Source organism: Pongo abelii, chromosome 18 (genome assembly GCF_028885655.2).
Source record: "Pongo abelii isolate AG06213 chromosome 18, NHGRI_mPonAbe1-v2.0_pri, whole genome shotgun sequence".
In the NCBI taxonomy this organism is placed as follows: domain Eukaryota; kingdom Metazoa; phylum Chordata; class Mammalia; order Primates; family Hominidae; genus Pongo; species Pongo abelii.
In genome coordinates, this window is record NC_072003.2 from 45,016,465 (window position 1) to 45,037,725 (window position 21,261).

A 21,261-nucleotide genomic window follows, 5' to 3' on the forward strand; every position below is an offset into this window, starting at 1 on the left:
CTCTAATTGACAAAGTAAAGAAATCTTGTTATTTTTACCTATAGAAGTCAGGTTCCTGAAGATTTCCTGCATTACACCTCTACAGAGCGCCTTCTGGGAAGAAGGCAGCAAATTCTACTTCTCCTAAGTGAAGTTGACAGCCACATCCTCAGATGCAACTTAGTCCTAAAACATCCCACGTTTATGTAGACAATTGGTGAGAATGATTGCACTGAAAATCTATAGTCAATTCACAAGATATTCACCTGATTCTGTGCTGCCCAAACATTTATTCCAGGATTTAGTAGACAGAACTGTTATTCTCTGTCCACAAATACTTCCTCCCACACAGCAGTCCTGATGCTAAAATTGAACTATCCAGCAGGCAAAGGCAGAGTAGCCTTTTGGTTGTTGGGCCCAGGGAGTAAGATGTGCTACTAGGTCACTTCTACTTTCTCCTTGTTCAGTGTATTGCTAGTACCTGTCATAACAATGTCCTACTACATGATGTGCATATAAAAGTTAATTTTAGCCATCCTAAGACAAATCATCCTTAGAAAGGCCTGCTTATAATGTTTCACCTTTGCTGGTATCAAAGAACTTAGATTTGGGGAGGGATCCCAACAACCTATGTGATAGGAGTAGCTCAGTGTGGCTAAAAAGTTTATCTAAACAATATGGCATTGCTGAACTCCTGTATTGCTTCTGAAAGTCTATTATTTTAATTCATTATCACAGCACTGCCTAGGGGATCATCCTCCAGAAAATACCCTGAGCCCTGAGTATCCATTAATGAACTTCCCTCGTAGACAATATTTCACAAGTATATTGTCACAACTTGTTCATTGGGAAAGTGTGTCCCTCCCCTGTGGTTACATGAAGAGAAAACATTTGATAGCTTGTAAAATGTATACTCCAGAACAAATTTAATTGAGAAATAAATAAGACTAAAAATATTTAAGAATTACAACAGAAAAAGTTTAGAAATTCTATTAGCAACTGTCAAAGCAGAATGAGTAAGTGGAAACGTAGCACATGTTCTTAAAAATAACCCATATCACCTGGATGTCACCTCTTACAAATGAAGTCCTAAAATTCAGAAATCCCCAAAACAGGCTTTGTAGTAGTTAACAAAAACTACTTTTCAAAATGTATAAAAATAATAAATGTCTAATACAATTTCAAAGTCTTCTGAACAAAAATGTAATAGCTTGCCAAATATCCATAAAGTATTCTCAAATATAATATGTAAAACAGTGTAGTATTAGCAGAGATGTAAACAAATAGGCCATGAGAAAGAAAAAAAAATCTTTAATGAGCTGGAGTTTATATGGAAAGTTGACTAATGACAGAGGAAACACTATAAAATAGTGTAGAAAATCTCAAGCACTTTAAAATGTGAATCAAATTTAATTGGTATTTAATCGGTAAAATGCATTCATTCCTCTCTATTCTATGGATAATAATCAATTGATTGTATATTCAAATGTGCAAAATACAACTGGCAAACTTGCAGAAGACAAAGAATAGGCAGTTTTTGATGTAAGGAAAAGAGACAACAAGAAACCAACACGTTCAAATATATTAAAATTAGAGAATTAAAAGACAAAAAACTGACACACAAATCTGCAATACATACAATATTAAAAAAATTAATGTGCACAGTAAAAATAAATGAATAAATAATTTACCACATATGAAAGAGGATTCATCTCCTTGGCAATAGAATACTCAAATAAAATATAATATAGATAATATTTAACATTTATTACAAAGGGAAAGATTAGTCAGCTAGAGAATTCTAAGTGTTGATGACCACACCTAACAAATAATTATGCATGAATAAAGGAAGAGCCTGTGGATACCCTCTATTGCTATTTATTGTGATTTGGAATTTACCACAATCTGCAGTCTAGTAATTTTTCTATACTGTCCAGAAAATTGATTGTGCATTTACATTAGGAGACTGAAGAAAATGATAGGAGTAATATTTCTTTCCAAGAGCAAACAGTTGACTTGAAAAAGCCCACTGAAGTGGACAAGTGGATAGCACATAGCCTTAGACACTAGTGTGTGTAAAACAAATTGAGGCAAGGAAACCACTGATAAACATTTTCATTTTAATCCATTAATATTCATAGCATAAATAATACATGTTTAAGGTGGTGAATTTGATGGTTGCCCTGATTTGATCATTACACAATGTATGCATGTATGGAAATTTTACATTGTACACCATAAATATGCAAATTACTATTTGTCAATCAAAAATAAAATAAAACTGAAAAAAGACACCAAAATAATAAAAATAATAGAATTATATACTGGGACAAAAATAAATAAATTAAACCTGATTGAATGTTGGAAACTCCAGCTACCACTTTTTCTTCCCTCACCCTCTACATTTCACATACTTTGACTATCCTTAGGAAGTACAGTTGCCTTTCCTTGGAATCATTAGTAAAGATTAAGGAGACGCTTGCCTTGGCTGCTTAAGCATGTATGTTATAACACCCAGAGAATAATGAAAACACTGTTCAAATTTATGGTGTGAAGGAAAATAAATAAACTGAATTATTTTTAATTAACTCAGTGTTGAAGCCCTATTTCTTCTGTCTCCCATATGTGAGGTAAAAATTATGAGGAATTTATTAGTATTAAAAGTATCATTTAAGGAGGAAGAAAATAGAGATCTCTGTGCACTTGAATGATAACTCACACATATTTCAGGCTTAGAATGTAAGGAGATGGAGGTGGAATAATGTCTTTATTTTAGGCAGGAGCCTCTGAGAATAAATGCAATGGGTTAATAAGGCAAGAGAGCCTCTGGATGCTACTTTCTTTTCCCTTGCCTCAGAATGGGCTGTGACTCATCACTCAGGGCTTCTTCCGTCACATGCCCTCTGTCTTTGCAATTGATGTCACAAAGTTCTGCTGACACTCTCTGTGACAGAGCTGTTTGGAACTCACCTTGTGTCCCCATCCTGAGCTGCTAGCTCCCATCTCTCCACTCGGTGAGCAGCTCCTATGGCCGATCCCCAAGTGCAGGGTACTCTGGGCTTCTCTCTTCCCTGACAGCCTCAGACAGAGGAGACAGAGATCTTGGGGTGAGACTCGAGCTTCTTCCAGAGTGAGTCTGTCCCACAAGGGCTACACCGCAGCCTAGAAGACATGCCCAAAATGCCTGTCACCAAATGTTCAAAGACCCTGTGAGGTACATCTTCTAGATTGAAGTGAAGCTGTTTTAGCCCAGTCTTTCTTCTTGAAGGTATTTACCATAGTTTATGACACATAATAGTGTTCAATAAGTAGCACGTTTTCTCTTTTCCTGCCAGGGAGTCACAAAAAAACAGCCAAAGGGAGAAAGTGTAAAAGAGAGAGGAAAAAGTGTATTACTGAAGTGAGGGTCAGGAATGTTTGTGCACGAGGCTGATTTGAGCGAAGATCTGAGAAGGAGATTATGAATTGTTCTGGATTAGTTCCACCATTTCACCATGATAGCATCTTCTATAATCTCTATCAAAAATGACTGCTTTGCTTGAAAGCCTTTCCCCCAGAAGGTACTGGTGTGTTACCTTTATCAGCTTAAAAAAACTAAGCCATACAATAAATTAAATATTGTATGTATTGTTTATGAGCTTAAAAAAATTAGGCCAGGGATGATGGCCCATACTTGTAATCATTTTGGGAGGTGAAGGCAGGTGGATCTCTTGACCTCAGGAATTCAAGACCAGCCTGGGCAAGATAGCAATACCCCATCTCTAAAAAAAAAAAAAACAAAACAAAAATTAGTGAGGTGCGGTGCCATGGCTCTGTAGTCCCAACTACTTAGGAGGCTGAGGTGGGAAGATCGCTTGAGCCAGGGAGATTGAGGCTGCAGTGAGCTGAGATCCAACCACTGCACTCCAACCTGGGTGACAGAGTAAGACCCTGTCTCAAAAAAAAAATACATTTCTGGGGTTTTGTTTTGTGTCTTTGTGTTGTTTAAGTAACTGGTATTTTCAAGCTAAAAATTAAAAGTATTATGGAAAAACTAATAATGTATTCATAGGGAAAGAATAAGGTCATATAATTTATTTGTTATAAGATGTAAATGTTATGTTCTAGAAACTTTTTCTCTGATTTGTAAAATTTTCCCTCTCAAGAAAGTTTTTCTTTATGTCTTATAATTTAAAGACACTCTGAATTACTTAAAGCGTGATAGTTCTGTTGTTGAAGTGAGGATAATGTTGCATACAACCTGACTTTTGTGGCATCGTCTTACCCTACTTTTCATAACAGAGATACCAAGGGTTGGCCTTAAGAAACTGGGGCTATTTTTGCATTGTGATTTCAGAGATGCTGAAAATACTGATTTTCTGATACCCAAAATTACACTAAAAATTTAAGAGACTTGGGCTTTTTTGAGTCTTGAAAAGTTTTCACCCTGAGTTTCTATTAAAATCTAAGATGAAAAGCAGCTTCCATCCAGAATCCTACCAGGGGTTGCTGCCAGCCAACTGAATGACTTGGATTACAAGTGTGAGCCACCATGCTCACCCATCCAATATCAATTTTTACTGCAGTGTTATAGTCTGGTACTAGCATAAGTATAGATTCATGTAGGCCAACGGAATAGAATAGAAGGGTCACTAATAAACACATCAACTTATGGTAAATTGATTGTGTCAAAGATGCCAAGAAATTGTAGTAGGAAAAGTCTTTTCAAAAAATTTTGCTGGGAAAATTAAATATACACTTTGCCAAAGGAAAAAGTGGACCCCTAACTCAAACAGGAGACCCCCAAAAATACTCAAAAAGGGTAATATATCAAAATGTAAGAGGTTAAACACAAAATTATTTGGAGAAATCTTATAGTTAATATTTGTATTCTTGGGTTACATAAATATGTCTAAGATATTACACAAAAAGCACAATTTTATTAAAAAAATTATACTTTATTGAATTGGAAACTTTTGCTTTTAGAACATCAAAAGGAATATGAAAAATATGCTGCTTAATGGGAGAAAATATTTTAAATTGTACACATTATTTGGGTCTATTAGGGTTTATGAAGAACACTGTATATATATATATAAAATCTTGTTTATATATGGAATCTTAAAAACCAAACTCAGAGAAGCTAGTATCTAGAATATATAAAAAACTCTTAAAACAACTATTGACCAATTAAAAATGGACAAAAGATTTGAATAGACATTTTCCATAGAAGATACACAATTTGCCAATTTGCTCAATTTCATTAGTTGTTAAGAAAATACAAGTCAAACCACAATTAATACTAGTTGACACCCACTAGAATGGCTGTACCAAAGATACAATGACAAATGTTAGAAAAGAAGTGGAGAATATGGAACTCACGTATGCTGCAAACAGGAATGTAAAATATTGCGCCACCTTGAAAACAAAACAATACGAAATAAAAATGCGGCTATCCCTCAAAATGTTTCACATAAAATCACCATAGGACACAGAAATTCTAACCCAAAGTTAGTATGCAAAGGAAATTCCTATAATCATACAAAGACTCTTATATGAATGCTCATAACATGTGGTCATGTCCATGCAATAGAACGCTACTTGCCATCCAAGAGGAATTATGTAATGATGCAAGCTACAACAGAAATGAAACCCAAAAACATTAGGCTAAATGAAAGAAACCAGTCCCAAAACACCACATAATTCATGATCCTGGCTATTAGAAACTCTGATAATAGGCTCATCTATAGAGACATAAAATTGATTGTTGTCTAGATCTGACATGGCAAAGGTGAATGCAAATAGGATACATTTTCCTCTTTAGGGATACAAATATTCTAAACTTAGGTGGTAATTAAGCTCGCATGGCTCTATAAATATACTAAATAGCCTGGTGTTGTACTTAAAATATGTGATTATATAAAGTATACCTCAGTAAAGCGTTTTAAAAAATTAACATGTCAACATACACTAAGGTTGTTTAAGATTTTCAGAAACCCAAGTCACAGATTGTAAAAATGAAATCTATTTCTTGTCCATTTCAAAGCATAACAAAGAAAAGGGAGGCGGCAAGCTAACACGCAAAGATTTGGTTACTGATGCAGGGGTATTAATGGGCAGGAACCATGTGATTCGTTTAACCAGGTCAGAAAAGCAAAGGAAATGATTGTAATTTATTGAAGACCGCTCTGACTCAGACTGACTCAGATTGTTAGGAATGTGAAAGCTGTACTCGTAGGGTTGGGCATATTTCTTATCAAACACAGATCAAAAGAGATATCTCACAGAAAGGTTATCAACGACTCTCCTATCTGCAGTTGCCTAGAGTTTTACAGTTGTCTACCGCCACTCCTAAAACTGCACTGTAGTCACTCATTCTGAACCCAGTGTAACACTCAAATCTAATACGAAACTCCACATTTCATGACTACCACATTCAATCATTTGCCTTTTTTTTTTTTTTTTTTTTTTTCATTTTTTGGCCAGCCCTCCGCATTCCCTCTGTTTGTAGCCGTACCTGTCGCCGCTCGCTCTGGAGCAAAATTGTCCACCTCTGGAGCTCGGGCTGCGGGTCCGAGTTCTGCACCGGGTGCCCGTGTTGGCTGGCTCAGGAGCTGTGGGGCGGGCTTGGCGCTCACAGGGCGCAGATGTCCCCTGACAGTCCCGGGAGCCTGCGGCCGCCCCCCGCACCAGGCCGCGCTCCCCTCTGTAGGCACCCCAGGGGCTTGGATCTGCGCTGGAAACTGCGCCTGGCAGAGAAGGAGCAGTGGGAGCGCAAACCTTACCCTCCGCTCCGCACCGTCGGCCAAGTAAACCCAATTCCAATTCCGTAATAAAAGGATGCAGAGGTGCGCGACTAGTTCCGTCCTTTCCTGCTGCCGGCCCTTAAGGGGTGGCCCCGCTGTCCCCAAGGCTGGAGGAGGTTCCCCGCCCAGGAGCACCGCGACTCCCCCCGAACTGAGTTTGCCAAGCTCCACGTGTGGGAGGCGGGAGCCCCGGCCTCCTGGCCGCCTCCACCGGGCGGTGCGGAGGGCGAAGCCCTTCCACCGGGACCCAGAAAGGTCTGACGCCTGGCAAATACCCCGCCCCGGGTTGGTGCGACCCCAGGGGCCCCATGGATCTATCTCACAGACGCCCTACAGAAGGTCCCTGCAAGACCTAACTTGCTGAGGCACCTTCCTTCCACACTTTACCCCTCGGGGGAGCCATCATTTCCCTGTGAGCCCCCCTAGATTATTCCTGCACACCCCGCATTGACCTCTGGCCTTGGAGCACCCTGGAGTTTTCCCCGCCCGGAACTGTGGGGCGGGGACTCCACAATTATTCCCCTCCAAAGACCCTTCTCAAACCTGTCTCCTGGCATCAGCGACGCTGACACACCGCGGCAACTGCCCAGGCTGCCTTCTTCCCCGTCCCAACCACCTCGGAGTCTCCACAATGACTTCCCCAGGTCGAGGGCTGTACTGAGACCCCGCACAGCGACCCCGAAACACAGGGCGACCCTCCAGCACTCCCTCAGACATCCCGCCCACCCTACAGGGGAGACCAGGCCCCACCCTCCACTTAGGCGATGGCTTCCCCCAACCACCCCTAAAAGGATGCTTTCCCGGAGACCACGCACAGGGTACCTCTGTCACACAGGAGCGACCCTATGAATCCCTCCCCAGATATCCTCGCGCCCTCTCCAGAGGGAGATTGCACAAGCAGAGAACTCCCCTGGAGAGGATCCTCAGACACCATCCTCAAAGCCACCACCCACAACCAGAAAGACCCAAGGGAGAATCGTGGCCGCAAAACCCATGTCCACACATGCACCCCTCCAGGCCGGCATCTCCAGGGCCCCCACTCATGGCCACCTCACCCCATGGTGACCTCAAAACGCTCTCCCTACGTTGCAGGGAAAGAAAGGGAGAGTCCAGCCAAACTTCCCGCAGGAGAATCCATTTTCCTTTTATTAATTATGCAGCGGAGCTAAAGTGCAGGGCACGAAGGATTTTACACAAAATTGTAAGTTCTTATGTAGAGGTTTTCATGGAAATTTAAACATTTAACAATGATAGGGATAATAGATAATAAACCCATCCTAAGTACATTATCACTAGGTTTCAGCAATTCTTATTTTGCCATTTATTTTCAACTATCAATCCAAATATCCTAGTAGTATTTTAAATCAAATATAAGATACAATATCATTAATTTTGGAAAAATTTAAGTAACTATATCTAACAAGTGAAGATAAAAAAGAAAATATTATCACAACTAATACAATTTTTAATATATAAAATAGATAAATTTGTGTATTCACCAAAGAGTAGACTCTACAACCACTGAAGTTTCGCATGAAATGTTTTAACATGTTTAGTCTAATATTTTATCTTCAGACACAAAATATCAATACATGAAAATATTCAATTACATATAAAGGGCCATAGATTATGGTTGGAGGAGGAAATCACAAATCAACAGTGGGATATTCCAAACCACTGCACTGTGAAAATAAAAGCAAGAAAGAAAATAGGGATTCCTATTGTTCCCGATAAAAGGAAAGGAAAGGTAACTCCTAGAAAGCCACTCCCTCACTTTGCCATATTCAAATGTCTAGAACAAGGCACAGGTCTGGCCATACCCAAGGAAAGATTCAGGGTGTAACAAAAGACAGCAGAGATCATAAGGGCCTCTTAGGATTCTGCCCGTCACATCCACCCTTGCACAAAACTTGATCTAACGTCTCACATTGGTGGGGATCTGGTCTTGTAAGAAAAAAGAAAGTCTCAGAAAGTGTTTCCCTTGTAGACTCTGAGGCTGTTGATCCTCAGCACCTTCTATTTTGGAAGCCAGAAAATTCTTTCATGATTGAGAAGGGGGGCAGTCCTGTGCACCATAGAAGTCCCATTGTTGACTGCATGTCAGTGGGTGCTGCCAGTTATTACAACCAGAACTGTGTGGGCAAACTTCCTCAGGATGCAGAAGCCGCTCCTGTGAGAACCGCTGCTCCTCTCCATATGTGAACAGACTGACAGGTGCAGGCAGCACCAGCAATCTCTTGAACCACTGAGGTGCACTGGAAAATGTGAGTTGTGGTGTGTCCCTGTGTTAGAATTATTGAGAGGCTTTTGTTTTGCTGACAAGTGCTGAGACCATACAATGCACCAGGGCAAGATTAGCTGGGAACATGATCTTCTGATAATGTTTTGAACCCAGATGTTCCGCCTTTGTTGTTTTCCCGGAACTGGGTAAATTCAGTTTTCACTTCCGTAGCTCCCCTAACAATCCCAAGGCCAGGTCTTTTACTGCTTCCCTAGGTGGTGTGACCATTATTGGCCTGGGGGAAGATGAGCTGATTTAATCTCTTCCTTTATAACCATGATGTAGGGGCCTCATTTCACATGCACAGATTCCCTCCAAAGACTAGATGAGCAGGACTGAGCCACCCTGGTGCTTGGAGTAATGACAGCCTTGCCCCGATGCCACTCTCTCCCAGTCATTGTTGAGTTTTGGGCCATCATGTATTCAGTGCCTCAGTGGACAGAGAACCAAACCCACGTGCTCTCAGAAATCTGGAGCCAATTCTAAAGTTTTTTGAGCTCTAGCTCAGCTCAGACTACTGTCACCTGCTAGGGACTGTGGGAGACTGTGGACACTATTGGCACCTGCTTCAGACTGTGGGTGACTGGACTCTGAGCTGGGATGTGCTGTGTCCATGTGACACTCCTTCTCCCCAAGAGTTGTTCAAGGTGGTGCCCTAGGAATGCCATCTGGACCCAGTGAAAGAGGAAGGGCAGGAAGCACCTGGCACCCACTGTTCATACCACCATCACCCAGTTCCACAATGTGGCTAACTGGAAGATGCTTCCTGTAGATGAAAATCCTAAACACTAACAACAACAACAACAAAAACAAATAACAAAACAAATAACAAAACAAAGAAAAAAAAGAAAATCCTAATTTTGTTGTTTCTTTCAGCAGAAGTGATATTTTCTAGTCTTTACAGTTGAGAAGCTCAGGGTCTTTTAAGGCCAATTTCTCTCTTTAAGATAAGATGGCATTAGAGCACCGAATACCAATGAAGTTCATGCTGACAGCCCTTTTCATTGCAGCGGCATCTCGATGCAGGTCTTTGTATTCACACGGCCGTGACCTAGCCTAGGAAAGTAAATCAAAGAGAAAAGAGGTATAATTTAAAAAAGGGCTCCAACTTATTATTTTTTTGAGACTGAGTCTCACTCTGTCGCCAGGCTGGAGGCAGTGGTGCGATCTCCACTCACTGCAAGCTCCGCCTCCCGGGTTCACGCCATTCTCCTGCCTCAGTCTCCCGAGTAGTTGGGACTACAGGCGCCTGCCACTGCACCCGGCTAATTTTTTGTATTTTCAGTAGAGATGGGGTTTCACCGTGTTAGCCAGGATGGTCTCGATCTCCTGACCTCGTGAACCACCCGCCTTGGCCTCCCAAAGTGCTGGAATTACAGGCATGAGCTACCACACCCGGCCGGGCTCCAGCATTTTTTAAAAGGCACCGCTGATGAGAAGCCACACATACAGATTCCTTTAGATGGTTCCTTTGCAGCTGCTTTGGCTGAGGTTTACAGGGTCAGGTTCTGAGGATGCTACTCCCTGCCCATTCACTAAGGTGATCTCTTTTAAGGGCTATGAATAGATTGCCAGAGCCAAGAGGAACTTACTTTATTAAGTTATTTTAAAATTGGGCTCATCGCTTAATGATACCGTTACATAAAAAATAAAATAGGACTCCCAAATATTTCAAGAGTATTGTGACAAGATCCTAACAACAATATCATCTGCTACCTGTACACCTGTTCCTTCAACATAATAAACATGCACTGGTGCCAAAAAATCAATTTACTCAGAGATTCAAATTCTACCCAATCTTTATTAGTTACTATATACTCAAAGCAAATTTTAATGAGACAGGTGTGTGCTGGGCTATTTTGGAACATCCAAGAAGTCTAATGACTGAAACACCATAAGGTGCTACTTTACTTGCACATTGTGGTAGAAAAATGTATTATTCCAAAGTACCACCAAGATACCAGAGAAAGTGCCAATTTTATATGTGTCTATTTCAGTTGTAATTTTCCTGTATACTCACCAAGGGTCATAAGCCATAAATCTTACGTTGCCCCATGAAAGTTACCACTTTCATTAAAAACCCATGACCTTCCTACAGATAGTACTTGAAACACTGGCACCTTGTACAGTCTAAGTACAGGTCTATCAGCCACTACTGCTTTGTCTAATAAACTCACGGGACTGCACTGTATTATATACAGTAGACAATGATGTAAATTTCCAAACTGTGTAAGTAAAAGACAGTCAAGAGTGGTAAAGTGCATTGTGTATACAGATATAATTAGGAATACAATTGCATTTATTCACGTATTGTTGTCTGAATGGATAGAGGTTAAAAACAAAACCCATTAAAATCACATTAAATTTAATTAAAAATATTCTGAATTATGGTCATAGCAGAAAGAATATCAATAATTTTTTAAGAATATGGATCATTGGCTGGCGCGGTGGCTCACGCCTGTAAATCCAGCCCTTTGGGAGGCCAAGGTGGGCGGATCACCTGAGGTCAGGAGTTCGAGACCAGCCTGACCAACATGGCGAAACCCCGTCTCTACTAAAAATACAAAATTAGCTGGGCATGGTGGCGCATGCCTGTAAACCCAGCTACTTGGGAGGTTGAGGCAGAAGAATTGCTTGAACCCGGGAGGTGGAGGTTGCAGTGGGCCAAGATCGTGCCATTGCACTCCAGCCTGGGCAACAAGAGTGAAACTCCGTCTCAGAAAAAAAAAATGTATATGGAGGATCATTGGCTGGGCGTGGTGGCTCACACCTGTAATCCTGGTACTTTGGGAGGCCTAGGAGGGTGGATCTCCTGAGGTCAGGAGTTCAAGACCAGCCTGAACAACAAGAGCGAAACTCTGTCTCAAAAAACAAAAAATTAATTAATTAATTAATAAAGAATATGGATCCTTCTATAAACCATAACAGATAAGAAATATGATGCCAAAGAAATAAGCTCTTTGGTCTGTTAATTTTAAGGCTTTCATTTTCCTAATCACTACTTAATATGATTTTGTAACAGATGTTGGCTTTTGTGGCCAATGGAAAATTCCACTAAGTGACTTCACATCCTTACCTCCAGCTTCTGTGCTTTATCTTTGTGAAGAAAACCAAATAGAAAATACAGGTCATGGTCATTTGCCAAGGCACGCAGATTGAAGTAATATTTTGCATAGACACTGGCAGATACATGAATATTAAACTCAAGTAGCTCCAAGAAACACTTCTCCATCTTGCTCCTAGGGGAGGAGAAACACAATAAAACCAACATAGGACAATTCTAGTCAAGTGGGTTAACTTAAAAAATACCATTCTGAGCTACTAGGATGCTCTAAATTCTGTTTTGAAACAAATAAAGGCTGCCTGGTCGGGTTCCTACACTAATGTCCAAACAAGACACAGCTGCTTGGGGTCTCTTCTGCATCCCAGCACCCCAAGTTTGGGATGAGGGAAAGGTGGAAGCCTCTTCTGCACTCCTGCTGCAGACTCGGGGCTCATTCTTGAGAGTTCCCTTAGGGCAGCTGCACAGCTCAAACTCCATGCTCACTCACGAGCCCCACAATAGCAATCACATGACAGGAATGATGGGTGCCATTTATTAGCTCTGAAGGACCTCCAGGCATTTTTACCAGGACAATAACAGGAAAGGGCTTACTGAAGTAGAGAAGCACCAACAGGAGGACTGGGCACATCACCATGGCAACAAATGGACCCATGGAGAGCCACCCTATTATCTCAGAGGAGGAAAAACTCTAAGGCTACAAAAAGGATTCATCCCAAATAAATACATAACCAAGCTGCATTCCATGGCAAAAAGAATCTCCTTCCCTCTGCTCCAGCCCACAAGGCTATGTCAAGGGGGTATAAAGCAAGTTTCTGCTCACCTTAGTATTATGAAGAGTTGAAACTGCCACTATGACAGGGCAAGGATATTCTTTAAAGTTTGAAAGGCAGAAAAATCAAGGAGAGACATTTTGGGTAGACTAAACCCATTTTATGATGTGATTTCTAGTAGGGCCCTGGCCTTATACACGCAGTCTTGCTCCTGAGTTGGGAATGCAACCCTGAAGTGCTCAGCATCTGTCACCCCTGGCCAGAATGGGATTTGGGGGAGTTGAATACAGTGGGAGAGGAAAGGGCTGGGAGCTGTCCTCTGCCACATGGTCATCCAGCCGCCCTCACCAAGGCTAAATTAATAGGTACACAGTTAGAGTAAATCTGGCTGTTTTCAGAGTAACCCCTGTAATGAGTTAATTGCTTAAAAATGAGCAGTATCTGAACAATACATTTGGTTTCTTGGTTTGAAAGTTTTTAATATTTTATTGAAAGTTTTTAATATTTTACCCACTGGCTAAGTCAACAAATGCTTGATGTTCTCCTGTAAGGGGGACAGTTAGACCACGAGCCAAGATGTGGTGATCTAATTTGCTGAACTTAAAACCCAGCTGAACCTACTTCCAAAATTAATTTTCTCTTCACACGTCGATAAGTCTATAGAAATTTAAATATATATATATATATTTGAATTATATATATGTATAACTTGAATTATTGAATTAACTTCTAACCTCCAAGCTGTCCTTGTTGATTCCTAGGCAGAAGCCAAACTAACTTTGGGATGAACTTAGGTTATAGTTTAACTTTGAAACAAAGACGGTAGCAGCCCTTTCCCAAAACAAACCTGCTTCCTGCCTGGGGACTGGACTGCCTTTCCAGGACTAACAAATTAGCCACAAGATTAGAAATTATGGTTTAGGAGTCATGCGGCTGAAGGCTGCAAGAGTCTGAACCTCCCCATATTGCTCCTGGGAATAATATCACCATTGTAAAACCTAAGATCAGTGCTTGAGATACTTTGCAGGCCCTGTACTGGGATCAGGTGGCACCACTCCAATCAACAAACTTGGCTCATCTGGTTTTGTGGCCCCCACCCAGGGGCCAACTCAGTGCAGGAGGACAGCTTCAACGCTCTCTGATTCCATCTCTGATGCGACCAATCAGCACTCCCCACTTTCTGACCCCCTACCCACCAAATTATTCTTTAAAAAACCATCCCAGAGTTTTTGGAGAGGCTAATTTGAGTAATAGTAAAAGTGGTCTCCCGTACAGCTGCCTCTGCATGAACTAAACTCTTTCTCTATTGCAATTCCCCTGTCTTAATAAATCAGCTCTGGCTAGGCAGCAGGCAAGGAGAACTCAGGCAGTCACAAACCGTGCTTCCTTCAAGGGACCGGTTTTCAAATGGATGACTATGAGCAAGGCCACTTTAGTGTTTGCAACATCCAAAGTACTTCCGTTAGTTTCAAATTCATTTGCGGTCACACTCTTTGCTAAAATTGCTACCAGAAATACCACCACGATCACTTGGTTTACACTATTAGCAAAGTGGTGGCAAAAATAGATTTTTGTTTTTGTTTTTGAGACAGGGTCTGGCTCCATCACCCAGGGCTGGTGTGCAGTGATGTGATCACAGTTCACTACACCCTCAACTTCCCAGGCTCAGGCAATTCTCCCACCTCAGACTCCCAGGTAGCTGGGATTACTACAGCTGCCTGCCGCCATGCCTGGATAATTTTTTTAAAAAAATTTGTACAGACGGGGTTCACTGTGTTACTCAGCAGGTCTTCGACTCCTGAGCTCAAGCGATCCACTCACCTCAGCCTCCTGAAGTGCTGGGATAACAGGCATGAGCCACTGAGCTCAGCCACAAAGGGGTCATTTTTAAATGTAGATATACACTGAGGTATATCTACAATATACACTGTATCTTCAATTGCAGACATACACTGAGGTGACTCAGAATGACAGTATTATCCAGAGTCATGGACAAAGGTCACAAAACTAACTTGTGCCACTGCCTGGAATGATCTTGATGGGCTGCTGCTGCTCAATGTGAACAAGAGCTGCTCCCTTGTCTTGCACAGATGCAGCCTGCACAGCTGTCCTCACTGTCCAGCGGGCACCCAGGAAGGCTCTGCTGGAAACACCTCCCTGCTCACCCTGCCTGCCAGCTCCAGGGCCCGTCCCTTCACAGCAGTCATGAGGCCGGATTGGAAGGGAATCCTGGTGAAACTGTGTCGTGTTGGTGCATCTGGGAGGAACCCCATGCCTCTGCAAGGCTCCTCGCACTGTCATGGGCAACTCCAGACACCTGAGTGCTGCCACGGATGTACCCATGGAGCCTTGTGAGTGTGGTGGGCATGGAGAGATGCCCCAGAAATGCTTTTCACACCACGGGAGGTGAACGTTGGAGCTTCTAACTCATCAGGCTGATTTCCAAACACATGCAACACTCTCAGTGGGGAGGGGCCAGGGCACAGAAATCTATGGCTATTTAACTTCATATCTCAAGGTTCCTATAAAAAAAGATCTTCAGATAAAAGGGGGAGGAAAGGACCAGCAAAAGCAACTACACAATGGGGGACTTAGGTTGAAGCTAAAACTTCTCCATAGTCCAGAGTCCTTAAGACCTTAACAGTGGCCAATTATTTCAAAGGCCAGATGTTTGCCCCTTAAAAAGGGACTGAAACTGGCAGATAGCTTCTAAAAACCTATAAAGATATTTACTGTACTGTGTCATTCTCATAGTACACTTGTAAGAGGTTTGCCAAAAGACAATCAGAAAAATACTTTTCAGTTTATCCAGGAGGTTATTACAACAATAACACATCAAGACCTACTATGAATGCCGGAAAATATAAACTGTTACACTAAAGCTGGATAGAGAGAAGTCTGTTGTCTTATGCCTATTTCCTTTATCTGCACAAGCAAACCTATAAAGATATTTTTTACAATGTTAACTTGGAGAGCAAATGAGGTATGGAAATTGGTTACACTGTTCGCCAAAACCTTACAAACTCACATGTTCTCAACTGCAATGTCCTCGGGATTCCGGCTGTCATCCACACTCCACAGACCACGATTTCTCCCAACCTTGGAGGCAAGAAGCATGGCTCCGAGGACAATCTTTTTCCAATTAGTAGGACAAAGATCGATGTTAGCATTAGTTAAAAGTCGTTCGATGTACACCTGCAAAATAGAGCGCTGCTCTTTGATTTCGGTTCAGATTAAGTGTGGTGATACGAACATTTAAGAATGAAAGATTTCTTCTGGTTTTGACCAGAAAATGCATGCCTTTTATTCCTATGTTCTGCAGAGACTTTGCTCAGACAAAGCAAGAGGCCAAATCACAGTCATAGTGAGATACCTCTGCAGCCTACTCTGCCCATAGACATTTCCAGCCCAATTTCAGTCACAGGGATGACTGGACATCCCTGTGGGCATGAAGAGAGGCACCATTAACACCTTCACACTTATGAAAGGCAGCACAAACTCAAGCCCAGTGCAGATTAATGTTGTTCAGGAAACACTCCAGTGCCGTCCGTGTGCGGCATCACACCTGGCTGGCAGGTAGGAATTTTACAGGTGGGCCATGCTTGAAAATGTAATGCCCAAGTGATACTGAGAACACTGCTGTCTTCTCCTTTTAACAATAACTAACCCACTCTTGGGACACCAGCTGAGGAACTGCGGGTCAAGAGCACTTCCCAATGCCTGCTGTGCAGACAGCATGACAAGTGCAGGTGTCTGTGGCTCAGAAATAATCTCCATATTCAGTGCCTTGATAAGGAACGCATGTGTGTGAAAGGAGGGTCCTGCTCACAGCCCCTATTTTCCATGTCTCCACAATCACTTCATGAAAACTCATTTCTTGTCCTACAGTATCTGCATTCAGTCAATTCTGTTGGTTTTTAGGTAGAGACAGCTGTCAGCCTCTGTATCCCTGGGGTTCCTCTCAACCTGCCAAGCAGTTTGTGAGACAATCTCAGAAAGTATTTTCTATCTTTCCAGTCTCTATCCTATAAAGAACTGGGTGAGGGACCAGCTGAGTGAAGGTTACAGAGGTGAGCTGTGAGGCATTGCTACCCCAGATGGTGCTCTGCAGAACAGTATGCCTCTATGCTACTTGACGTCTTTGTATCAAGACCAAAGGAGAACAGTTCATTTTAAGAGAGTTCATTTATTGTCTGAAGGTTATAGATTAGTGGCTCAGATCTGGCAATGTTCTCCAAACTCAACTGTGTTTTCAAAATCAAATGGCTCTTGAACATGATACGTTCTTATGAGAGATTCTGCTCTCTTTCCCCCTAACACTGCACTATCGGGTATCCTAGGAATGACCCTCCCTCCCAGGGTTCAACTCCACAGGACTCATTAGAGAGCACTTAAACAGCATTGGTGAGCCCTCACCTTCCTGTCACCTTTACTGGTAAGCTGGACCTGCTGACACTCACTGATACCACTTGCCCTCCTGGGTCAGTGAGAAAGTTCCTTTTTTAACACCAACTCTTCTAAAAGCACAGTGGATCCCATCCCACATTTGTAGAATACTGTTCCCCAAGTCACCTCTTCTTGAAGACTTTCTCCCTCTCTGCCAGAGATTTCCCCCAATACAAATGTGTTTCCTATTCCCATCCTGCTCCCCATAGCTCCCCAGGGGCATCCTCTCATTTGCTTACAGCATCAGGCCCTGTTGCCAGCTCCTCACCTCCCATCTCTCATTAACCCACCTCACCCACCCCCATCACTTGCCTGAGACTCCGCTTGCCGAGGTCCTTGGAGTCTTGACACCTACAAACCAGAGCCCTTCACCCTAAGGCTCCACTCCCCAAGCTGGCCCTAATCTTGTCCAGGGAATTGCCATTGGCCTAGCCCCTGGGGACTAATACTTACATGTGAGTTACCCTGTTCCAATCTGTGTGCAATCCCTCTATGCCTACCTTCACTGGTAGGCTGCCTGCTTCAGATTCTGAGCCACCATGGGTCACGGCTCACCTATATCACCCTAGTTGCTTCTTGGTCCTCTTCTCTGCCCCAACCTTCCTCCCAACTGTGGTCTACTCTCCCCAAAGCCGTCGCCATAACCTCTTCAATTAAGAACACTGCACTCCCCTGCTCAAGATCTACCATGAGTGCCCCCATCAAACTGGTTGAACTCCTTCCCATGGCCTGCAAGCCAAAGGGCTCTGTGAGCTGTGGCACTGCCTGTGCGGCCTCATCTCTTCTGTTCTTTCCTTCATTCCTCTCACCATGCGGGGCCCTGTTGTTTGTTCCTTGAACACACATGAAATGTGTTCCTGTCTCAGTCTTCGCACTCATCCCACTGCCTGTCATGCCAGCACTCCTTATTGTCCTCGCTTTATAGTCAGGTCACTGTTCAAATGTGACCTCTCTACAGAGGCTCTTCCTGATCATCCTATCTGAAATAGTGAGCCCCTCCCGTCACTCTGTCTTTATCCTGCTTTATCATTTTGCTATTTTCCATAACCTAAAAAAATTGCTTTCCTCATTACAACATAAGCTCATAAAGACAAGGACTGTGTTCAACCTGTCCTCTTCTCTACCCCAGCACTTAGAAGAGTGGGACAGGGTCGGCATCCAGGGGGTGTTTATGGAACAGACAATTTCTTGCAACATTTAGCACTGTGACCACAGCCTTTCCTATCTTGAACCGTTTGTTCTTCTTTTATTATCCTCTCCTGCTCTTCCTCCTCCCACTCTAGCCACTTTACTGGAGGCTTGTCCCTTACATGCTGGTTGTTCTTACACAGCTATCTTCTGTCCACCTTCCTTTCTTTTCCTTTTTAGAGATGGGGACCTGCTATGCTGCCCAGGCTGGACACAAACTCCTGATCTCAAGTGATTCTCCTGCCTCGGCGTAGATGGGACTATAGGTGTGTCCCGCCATGCCCGGCTTCTCCACTTTCATTCTAAACACTTTCTCTGCATTTGAGCAGCTACTTTCTTTTCTTTGAGACAGAGTTTCGCTCTCATTTCCCAGGCTGGACAGCAGGGGCGTGATCTCGGCTTACTGCTACCTCCGTCTCCCGGGTTCAAGCGATTCTCCTGCCTCAGCCTCCTGAATAGCTGGGATTACAGGTGCCCACCACCACACCCAGCTAATTTTTTGTATTTTTTAGTAGACAGGGTTTCACCATGTTGGTCAGGCTGCTCTCGAACTCCTGACCTCAGGTGATCCGCCTGCCTCAGCCTCCCAAAGTGCTGGGAATACAGATGTGAGCCACTGTGCCCAGCCTTGAGCAGGTGCTCTTACTCTTCATCCCTTATTTCCAGTTCAGATTCATGCTTCAGTCCCAATGATCCAAATGTTGACTGCACACGGCCACTCTGCTATCTTACAGTAACACCAAATTTAGCCTGTCTACAGTGAACACCCCCTTCTTCCAATCCAGCTTTCCCTCCAGCATCAGCTCTCTCTCTCTCTCCAGCTGGAAGTTCCACTCCTGCTTCCTGCCAGCAGGTGCTGAGCGTTCCAAATGGCCTGCAGCTCGATGAAGAGGCCTGCGTCTGATCCAGGGCCCATGGAGGGGTTTCTATGCAGGTGCCCAGCAAAAGCCTTCTCTTCTAAGCTCTAGCCAGATGCTAAAGGAGAGGGTACTTACTGCTCTAAGTATCTTTTCTCTCCTGGCTGCATGGCTGACGTTCCTCTACAGGTTAGTGTAGGGAGGGGTAAACCAATCCCAGCCATCTGAAGAGGACTTCATATTCACAATGAGTCTCACCACAGGAATTCTGTGAGAATGATGTAGAGGTAAGGATACAGCTGCGGCTTAGCAGGCTATCTAGCAAAGCCTGTGTCCAAGTCTTACTGGTACCACATTCCTGGGCAATTTATGGAGCAGGCACAAGAGGTCAGCAAGAACAACAAAGCATTCAGAGCAGCAGCTCCCAGTCACAGCATGCATCAGAAGTGCCCAGGGAATATGGCCTGGGACTCAGCCTAGATCTACATTGGAATCTATTGAAGGAGAAACCAGAAATCTCTCCTGCTGCCTTTAATAGCATTTATTCTCTGATAAGAAAAGCAATGGCATCATTTTAAACCATAATGATGATTAAACTCAAATATGTGTATTTACTTTGCTTGCACAGGTTTCTCTTAAAAGATCTGATGATAATTCCAGGAATCTACTTTTAGTTAGAAACACGGCCATACCCTGTGTAGGAGACCAGTTGTTAAAGATGCTTTATACATAAGAAATATCTTACCAAAGCTATGATTGCACATGGAGCTGTTAGTTTTATGACTAGAAAAAGAGTACACAAATACCTGAAAATACAGTTGCATTCGGGATCATGCTCGAAGGATTTCCCTGGAGCCTTTCCTTGCTGAAAGAAGAAAAAAGGCAACATAAATATCCACTCAAGAAAACTTTTTAAGAACTCTTAAGATGGCAGTGTTCACATTTGTGCCCACGTGTCCCTTACAAAAATTTTGATGGGATAAATGTCTTTTAATTTTAAAAATATAAACAGCAGGATCTTAAAATGTTTTTGGTTTTCTGCAAACATAGGCCCTATGGTAGCCCTGTGGCTATCATATGTGAAGAAGGAAGTTTTTAAATTTTTATAGCATTTAAACTGATTTAAACTTAAATTGTTTTCTAGTTCTATTCACAGAGATTGTGCATATTTGTCAGGACTATTTGCAAATATTTATATTGCTTGGTGCTATAGAAAATTATTTTTTTAAATGACACATTTTGTTATTTGGATGGTATATTTACTCCCCTTAGTGCACTAATTAAACAAAGCTGCAAGTCAGCTCTTACTCCAGCATGCCCACTTGACAACACTCCTTATATAAGATGATTAGACACAACAGAGGGAAGACTTAAAGGTGGGTGATTTTGACTTCAGCATGAACTAAATACAACTCTATGAGACAAAAATGGAACCTCAAACAAAGTGACACTTACTGGAAGTGGATGTATTGGCTCGTCAAAAATAGCCAGAGATCTATTTGCATATCTATAAAATAAGAATGTGCATTTACGAAATTAATTCGGGAATTGTTAACATCTTAGTAAAGTAACTGCTGGGAGTAGGGCATGGAGGGTGGAGGGAGACACACCTTGTTTGCTTTGGGAAAATTTGTTCACCAAAACAGTTTTTGCAAATTTTTCTCCTGGATCCTGGCCTTCAGAAGGTTTCTTGACATCTTTTTCTTCAGCACATAATGTCCCGAACTGTGAAGTCTTTTCTACATTGATGAGCCAGACTTGCCTTTAAATATTGACCCCCACTAACAGGCAATGGTAATAAACTATATCTATTTTCACTCCTCTAACCTCATGCTGGAACACAAGAACATTTTATGAAGCAGTAGTGGTTGCCAATAAAGTTTTTAGAACT

At 42.5% G+C, this 21,261-nt stretch overlaps 1 protein-coding gene across 1 annotated transcript; it reads right to left on the reverse strand.

The window, feature by feature from the left end:
- Nucleotides 1-6,444: 6,444 nt before the first annotated feature.
- Nucleotides 6,445-20,873, reverse strand: LOC129050766 (cyclin-Y-like protein 1B). The gene is made up of 5 exons (XM_054533838.2): nt 20,826-20,873; nt 20,116-20,235; nt 15,908-16,074; nt 12,122-12,284; nt 6,445-10,101 (listed from the first exon to the last, which is right to left on the reverse strand). Exons 3-5 carry the CDS (start codon nt 15,994-15,996, stop codon nt 9,988-9,990), a joined length of 366 nt encoding a protein of 121 aa, XP_054389813.2. The 5' UTR covers nt 15,997-16,074; nt 20,116-20,235; nt 20,826-20,873; the 3' UTR covers nt 6,445-9,987.
- Between the last annotated feature and the right edge of the window lie 388 nt (nt 20,874-21,261).

Coding starts and splice junctions, on each gene's coding strand:
- LOC129050766 (XM_054533838.2), bottom strand. CDS start 15,996: ATGCTTCTTGCCTCCAAGGTTGGGAGAAATCGTGGTCTGTGGAGTGTG. Junction 12,285..15,907: donor GACATTGCAGTTGAGAACAT/GTGAGTTTGTAA, acceptor CTCCTCCCCTAG/GAGCAAGATGGAGAAGTGTT. Junction 10,102..12,121: donor ATAAAGCACAGAAGCTGGAG/GTAAGGATGTGA, acceptor TTACTTTCCTAG/GCTAGGTCACGGCCGTGTGA.